Raw genomic sequence first — 8,005 nt, forward strand, 5'->3', positions numbered from 1 at the left:
ATCGTTAGCCGTGTTAAATGATTGGTCAACCATGATGGTCTTCTTTTTAATTTTTATTTTCAACTTTTTTTCATTTAAAAATATACATTTTACATGATTACTTTGGCTCTTTTTCGCGGTCAGCTGTCATTAAATATGATGGTGTTATAATATGCTGGCCATTATCTTTTATCTCATTTTTTTCATTCAAATGTATTTTATTGACCTGTAAGCATATAAAAAAATACTTGTGCGGAAAAGTCCGTTTTACGCTCGTAAAACTTTTTATTTGGTAAATATCCAGGAGCACGGATTAATAAGAAGGACATATTTTTTTCTTGTGCTCTAAAATACTTTCTTGTTTGTTATGTTGACTAAATCATTTTATTAGTACTATGATCCAGGAATTTTATGAGGTGATAGTCTACTATCACTGGCTCTTAGTCTATTAGAGTTTGAAATGAAAAAAGTCGATGATATATTCTATGATTATTTCTTCAAAATTCGTTTTCTTCCAAACGTCTTACGTACTATGATGTTAGAAATAGAAACTTGGATTTTTCTTTGACTTTTCTTGCATTTACAATTCTCCTTGACATTTTCTATAAAAACAAGAATGAATCACCTAACTTTGCAGATGTTTATTTCATTATGCTTTAAAAGACTGCAGTTATTTAATAATTTCATACCATTTTCATCTGAACGACACAGTTGTACAAAATTTGCCGTTATTCAAAGTGGAATAAAATCGGTATGTGTTGTGCTAAAATTTGGGTTTTTATCACGACTAACCTCTAAACAAGTCCATAGATTCAAAATTTCCATTACCTCAACTGAAGTCAACGGAAGCTTTAATATTTTCTGTAGATGGCGCTTCTGGAATGTATAAAATAAAACTCTTGTAAAATTTGTTTAAAATCATATTTTATTCATTGTGAAACGATAAAAATGACAAACATCAACCGAATCAAAAATATGTGTTCGTGTTTTACTTCTTTTTCTTTTTCTCTTTTTTGGCAAGATCGAGTCCGGTGATGAATTTCGGTGGAATTTTATACGTTTCAGTGAGCAGTTTGTGTACAAATCGAACTTGATTGCCTTGCACCATTAGCTGGCCTTTGTTAGCGTTGGCCGGACAGTCGGGACGAATGATCGATGTGCTGGCCGCAACACCGACCTTACAAGCTTGTGCAAATTCTTGCAATCGAATACCAAACAATTCCATGCCATCAATCAGAGTGACCTGTTTATTTCCGCATCTCGTGGCCAGTGTCATTTTGATGGTATTTTGTTTGCCGCTAGTTTTCAGTTCGTTGCGATTTCGCATGGCATAGCTATGATCCATGCGATCGGTAATCGTCGCTAAGATCACATCAAACGGCACCAATTTGTTGCTTTCATCCAATTGGCACACTTCGCGCAGCATTTCATCCACACGAATTTGACGAATATTGGCCGGATCTTGAAGTTTCTTATTACAAACATATTCTTTAACGTATTTTTTCACCTGAGCCGGTTCGATGCCTTCACCACACTTTACGTCGAAAATATTAAAGAATTTCATTGTGTCGCTCGTTACAGTGTACAATTCCTTCATTTCGGTAACAAACAAACCAGTGGCTTTCGACTCAGACTGTGGCCCACTGTCTGACACATTTAATATTGTATTCACTACATCCGGATGCGTGATATTGATGGCTACAATCTTTTCAACACCTTTCGGCTCTTCTTTGACTGTGAGATAATTGTAGCTGGCCATTTCTTGCAGGAATTTCGATAGTTTTTTGTACGATGTTTTCTTGATATCGATACCACTGTCCGCTTCTAAAATGTGATTCCGATAGAAATTACTTGTTAGCAGTGGTGTTGGTGGTTTTTTGCCCATTTTTTTGATTGACAACAAAAAGGCTCGTTTCAATTTATCGTCCGGTGATTCAGCCACTTCAGCAGATTCATCATGTTCTTCGGCCGATTCGCCATCGTCTTTGGAAATATCCACATTTTGCATATCGGTTTCGAGTTGTGTCTCAGACACGGACTCTGGAGCGGCCGCAGGTGCAATAACTTTCTTTTCAACGGCAACGGGTTTTCTCGTTTCACCAAGAGCTGGAAAATCATCCATTGTCGGTGGTTTAACTATAGCTCCAGCATTTGGCACTTGAAGACATACTGCCGGTTCAAGGCCCCACAATTTATCACCGAAAACGTGCAGAATTTTCACACCAACACCTTGATTGGCAGCCATATACAGGTCAGCACTTGATCGTGCCAATAGGCCAACAGCCACTGCACTTCGATTTGATGTTAGATTCACAGCAACAACCGCATCACGCGCATAATTTCCATATGTTGAGTAACCAGTACCTTGTTTGATGATACCTAAAATGAAGAAGTGCCGTGTATATTAGAAAAAAAAGAGTCTAAAAACGAGAATAAAAATGCGAGAGATGAAATAAGTTTTCTGAACAAACCGGGAAGCATTAAATCAGCACCACCAGCCAATCGAGGCAAAACCGCTGCATGTGTTGTGAATGATGGAACCAGCTCCGGCAAAATCCACATCGAATAAACCGTTGGCACCAACACTTGCTTTGTATCATCGCCGCTCGGGCTAAATTCAAAGAACATTGGCCGTCGATCGCATGTATAAACGGTGACCATTTGCCCGGCATTAACAATCAATTTCACTTGATTCAACGTACTCTTGCTCGGCAACAATTTATTCAGATCATCTTCGTTGAGTGCGAATGCGGTTTCAATTTTTGTACGCAACTTCTTTCGCTCCGTACTTTTGATTTGCGTATTATTTTTCAGTTTAAATGGTTTCACAAACATTTTTTACACCACACCGAATCGGACTTTTACTTTTCAATTTATTTAAAGCAAACTAAATAAGAAAATAGAACTGATTCAAAGTAGCACCGAATTTCAATTCCGAAAATCGAATGAAAATCAATGCCATCAATACACAGGCTTGACGTTGTGTCAAAAAACGAGAAAGAAAAACAACAATAACAACATTGAGGTTATGTTGAATGTCATCTGACTTCTTTTTTTTTACAGCACTCTTATTGCAGTTGCCCATGTTTGAATTTATAATTAGAAATTCGTTAATAATTCAGTGAAAATGTTATCGTCGTACAAGGACAAAACCATTTCATGAAAAATAAAAATATAGACATTGTTGCCCAGAAAAGCATACGAATAAAAAAAATTGAGTTGATGGAGGGAAAGTGTGGAAGCAAAAAATTAAAACCAACCAAAAATAGTTTCTCATACATAGAGAGATTGCTCTTCATTCATAAATTAGTGAACTGAAATACAAATTGATGGGTTTCATTTTAATGGGAATGATTTTATTTGGTCATCATATCGATTAATTTATGAAATTGAATCAATTATTGGAGAAAAAAAAATAAAAATTGGTTTCAATTCTATGTGATGATCAAAAAATGTGCATTTATATTTTACAAAGGAGAAAAAAAAACACCGCAAACGCAACAGTGCACCGAATTTTGAATTGAAGAGCTTGTGAAATGCATACGAATCTCTCTCTCTCTCTCTCTCATTTCATCTGCCAATTGACCGAGATTGTTCACGAACCCTTCGTCCAATAAATTTCCACACAGTCTCACTCGTCCATATCGATTAACAAATTGTCTCATTTATTTGCATCGTTATGTCGTTGATGATGCGGAGCATAAGTTAATTTCTCTTCATTTTTGCCCTCAATTGTGCAATGTAAATCGATAAATTCTAAGAAAATTTAATGCTGAAACCACAAATTATGCCGAATTAAAACTACTTTTAACGATAATGTGTGTTCAGTGTTGTTCCAGTGAGAGAGCGAGCGATCATTTTAAATTGGCTTGAGCAACATTCTATGCTCAAATGTGCAATTTAATTAGAATTGATGGTTTTCGTTATTTCAGTTTTGCAACAGCTACTTATTCTAATGGTACGCGGTCACGGTAACATAAACACAACCATCAGAAGCGCTTTGCTTCATCTCTCTCTTTCCCTCTTGCTCTATGCACCATATTCATTGCAAATGCAATTTCCCTCGATGCATCAAAATGCTTTTATGCGACCCGAACCCACCACCCACAACTCAGCAGATGCTCCCTCTCTCAGTCAGTCAGTCAGTCTCACCATCACCATCACCATCAACACGAGACACAGAGACGTCGAGAATGAGAGCCACAGATGAGACGAGAGAGAGAGAGAGAGAAAGAAAAAAAAAAATGAATATAAAACGTGCAAAAATAACGAGCAGCTATTTTTGTGCTGTTGCACCGGCAATTTGCGGTATGATGATGATGTTGATATTATGGAAACATCAGTCAAGGCCACAGTCAATTTCATTATTTCGTCGTTATTTATTTGAGCCGTGAGCGCGATTCTCTCTTTTTTCCCGTTGCTTTCTGCGGGTTTCGTATGCATCAATTTTTGTAAAGTTAATATATTTTGTCATCGGTGGTGTCGGTTTCACGGCTGCATTCTATTTCCCAACCGAAGCAAAAACTAGTTTGATGATTTTCAGTGGTGAACAATGGTTCATTGAGCGCAAAAGATATAAAATATTCCCATGGAATGACATATACGATGATAAAGTTTTCGGACGTTGCAACTAGTGGATTTGGTTCTTAAAAGCATTTTTTTGCCTATGGAAATCACTTGCGGAATCCATTGGATGCAGAGAGCCACGAAGAAATTCAAATTTTGTGCCTGGTTGGAATACTTGGAATTGTTTTGCATCACACAATTTACCTGCTGCGTTTTCAGCACAAGATTTATGCAAGAGTTAAACCTTGCTCAATACCTACCCATTTATGCGGCAACGATGACGGTGTATCATCCCAGTAGCTGCAATGAAATCCATTTGCACGGCCAGAGAGACGTAGAGAAACACTATATATTTTTTTGGCTGTGTTCTACGTTAAATTTATTTATGCATTATTGATTCGGTTGGTTTTTTGTTGTTGTGATTGTTAAATTTTGTATGTGTGTCTGTGAGTGTGTGTATTGTGGTACAATAATAATTTTAATTCAATGAAACGTTACGCTGTGGTAAGAGAATGCATCGAGGGGCAAATCACTCTAAAGTAAATTACTTTCTCGATTACTTTCTCTGTTACAAATTACTTTAGAGTGATTTGCCCCTCGGAATGCATCCTTTATATTTTTAGCGAGTAAAATTTGCATGCTTTTTTCGGGATGGCAAATACAATTGGTTTTGAAAAAGTCTGTTTTTTTTTGGTTGAATTCTCATTTTTTTTTTAAGTTTTTAATTCGGTTTTTACAGGAACAAAACAAAACATACAACGGTGAGTGGTTTTATTTAGTGCCACTTACAAAACTGGCCAAATATGTTGTTGTCTGCCATCTTTTTTTGTTTTTTAAATATAATTTTCACATTTAAATACAATTCTTTTGTAGTCAATTCAAATTGGTGACTGAAATTGTCTTTTTTTCTGCATCTCGTTAAAATGAGCACAAATTTTTGTTTGCCTCACTACGCACGTCATTCTCACAATCATAAAAATGTGTGTGTTTTGCATTCCGTGCAATCGATTTTCATATTAAAGCCAATATTTTTCTCTTCTTTGCATTTGGGCGAGAGACGATTGTTTTTTCTTTACCGATAATTCGTGTAATTTTCCATGTTCAGACGGAGTGGGTGATGAAGCTCTCATTCTTCTTCGTTTATTTTTATTTTCATCCACATTTTCTTTTCGTGCACCCCATAATTCCTTGTTGATTTTGCACGCACTTCAAATATTTTGATTGTAGACTCAATTAAAATATGCAAATCAACGAGTTCATTTTTTTGAAATCAGGTTCATGGCAGTTTTGGGCTTCAATTTAAAAAAAAAGGTTAATCAATGGGCTTGTTTTTCCGACATATTTTCAATAAGTATTAAAATTTCATAAATTATTATTTCGTTTCCACAACCAAATGGTATCGTTTTTTGTTGCTTTTGCCGTGTATCATGCTGTGCGCGGATTAATTCACTAATTACACATCGATTTTGCTGCTTATTATGAGTTTAATTCCAACGAAAATGTGTATTTTCCCTAAAAAAAAAACGTACATTCAACAAGTTCATAAGATGCCTCTCATTGTGTTCCACTTGTTAAACTCGATTTATTTCTCTTTCTTCTTTCACAAAAAGGCGAATTCTCATTCTCTATCTTCGACAAAATGAAAATTTGATTAGTTTATTTTCGGAAAACCAATAAAACCAAACGATTCGATTGAAAACAAAAAATAAACGCAAGGAAATTATTGTAAATAATTAGCCTACAAACTCGTGTTGCAGTGGAAAAGTTCCACTGATTTTTTCTTCTTTGTTTTGCTCTTGTTCGTATTTTGTACGCATTTCCATCGTTTTTACTCTCAATTTCGCCCTTTCGCCATGATGCACCAAAGAGCTCTTGATACATCCCACTCCCTCTCCCTCTCTTTCTCGATCTCTTCTTCTGTCTTTTTCTCTCTTTCTCTGCCTTTCTCTCTCGTATTATAACCACAATTCACACATTTTCGCACAATTCGTTAAAAGTTTCCGTATAACTTTGTCCTTGTGTATTGTTGTCTCTGCTTGTGAGAGTGGCTTGTGTTTGCCGTTGTCATATAAACGAAATAAAATGAAAAAAAGCACACAAACCGCATCAACATTCACGCTACAACGGAAAACTGCGGAGAATCTCAAATGAAACCGTAACTAATAATATTCATGTGATTTTTCTTCGCTTTCTCTTGCACCTCTCTCACTCTCTCTCTCTCTCGTCATTTCTACTCGTTAGAGGTTTTTCTGCTTCTTCATTCGATAAACAATCTGATATTTGTATGTGTGTTTGTGTTTGTTTTGTTGCATTTTAAAAATTGTATGTAGTTAAATATCCCTTATTCACTATCAAAGTACCCTTATCGACACTTTGGAAACAGCTATCTTTGGTTAACTTTTCGATTCGATTATAATATGCATACAAACTAAACAAAAGCCATATGCTTTGATTTCTTTTTTCTTCTTCTTGGTTTAAAACAATTTTTTTCTTCGGAATTAAGGATTTGGCGTTTGGTTTTTTCTTTCGCAGTCTGTTTTTTTGTACGAAAATTTGGATTGTACGAAAAAGTAAATGTAAAACGATTTAAAGTGGAAAAAAGAAACGATCGATGTAAAAAAAAAACAGAAATATTTGTCAAAACTCAAAGCCGAAACCGTTTTCTAATTCGCCTTAAAAAATCAATTGCTGCTGGAATGCACACAACTTGCTCATTTATGATTGATTAATTTACATGTTCGATTCATTAGCACATCAAATATATCGATATATCATAATTTTTCTTGCATCATTTTGTGTTTCTTCTCTCAATCAACAATGTTGTTGTTGTTCTACGATGCAAAATTCACGTGTTTACATTTGTTCTATCCAAAACATGTTGCTTGTGATTAATTGTATGTATGTGTATTTGTCTGTATTAAAGTCCCTGTTTGAAGCATGCCGCTTATCGCATGCTTGACCACAATCGTGTCGAGCGATTGTCGTATTTTTCTTGCACAGGAATTCAACATTTGTGGTTTTCCCAACCATTTTTTTTCTCTCGTTGTCCCATTATCTTGGGTCAAAAAACCAATTTCTTTTTTCATCATGTAAGAAAAACCATATTTAACAACATTTTTGTTTTTTCTCTCTAAAAAAGACAATTTTCAGCTCAAATCAATTTTGTTTGTCTCATTCAAAATGACAATGTTCAGATCATCAAAATTCCAGATAAAATGTTTAAATCTTGATTTGTTTAAAAATGTGTTTTCAAAGTGCGTTTAAATTACACACAGAGTGTGAAGACGAAGACAAATTAAAGGAAACAACATGAATTACAAAAATTGTAACAATCACAATAAGTCGTTTTCGACCAAATTTCTAAATGCTAAGGATTTTATTGTTTAAAAAAAATTTGTTCGGTGTTACACAAGAAAAACTGGAATGTGCACGAAAAATTATCATCATCATCATCATCATC

At 35.2% G+C, this 8,005-nt stretch overlaps 1 protein-coding gene across 1 annotated transcript; it reads right to left on the reverse strand.

The window, feature by feature from the left end:
• Window positions 1-886: 886 nt before the first annotated feature.
• LOC129575310 (eukaryotic translation initiation factor 2D) lies at window positions 887-2,987 on the reverse strand. The gene is made up of 2 exons (XM_055458621.1): window positions 2,451-2,987; window positions 887-2,358 (listed from the first exon to the last, which is right to left on the reverse strand). Exons 1-2 carry the CDS (start codon window positions 2,812-2,814, stop codon window positions 968-970), a joined length of 1,755 nt encoding a protein of 584 aa, XP_055314596.1. The 5' UTR covers window positions 2,815-2,987; the 3' UTR covers window positions 887-967.
• Between the last annotated feature and the right edge of the window lie 5,018 nt (window positions 2,988-8,005).

The sequence above is a fragment of the Sitodiplosis mosellana genome, unplaced genomic scaffold (genome assembly GCF_009176505.1).
Source record: "Sitodiplosis mosellana isolate CC-2019 unplaced genomic scaffold, AAFC_SMos_1.0 Smas_scaffold_6166, whole genome shotgun sequence".
Classification (NCBI taxonomy): Eukaryota; Metazoa; Arthropoda; class Insecta; order Diptera; family Cecidomyiidae; genus Sitodiplosis; species Sitodiplosis mosellana.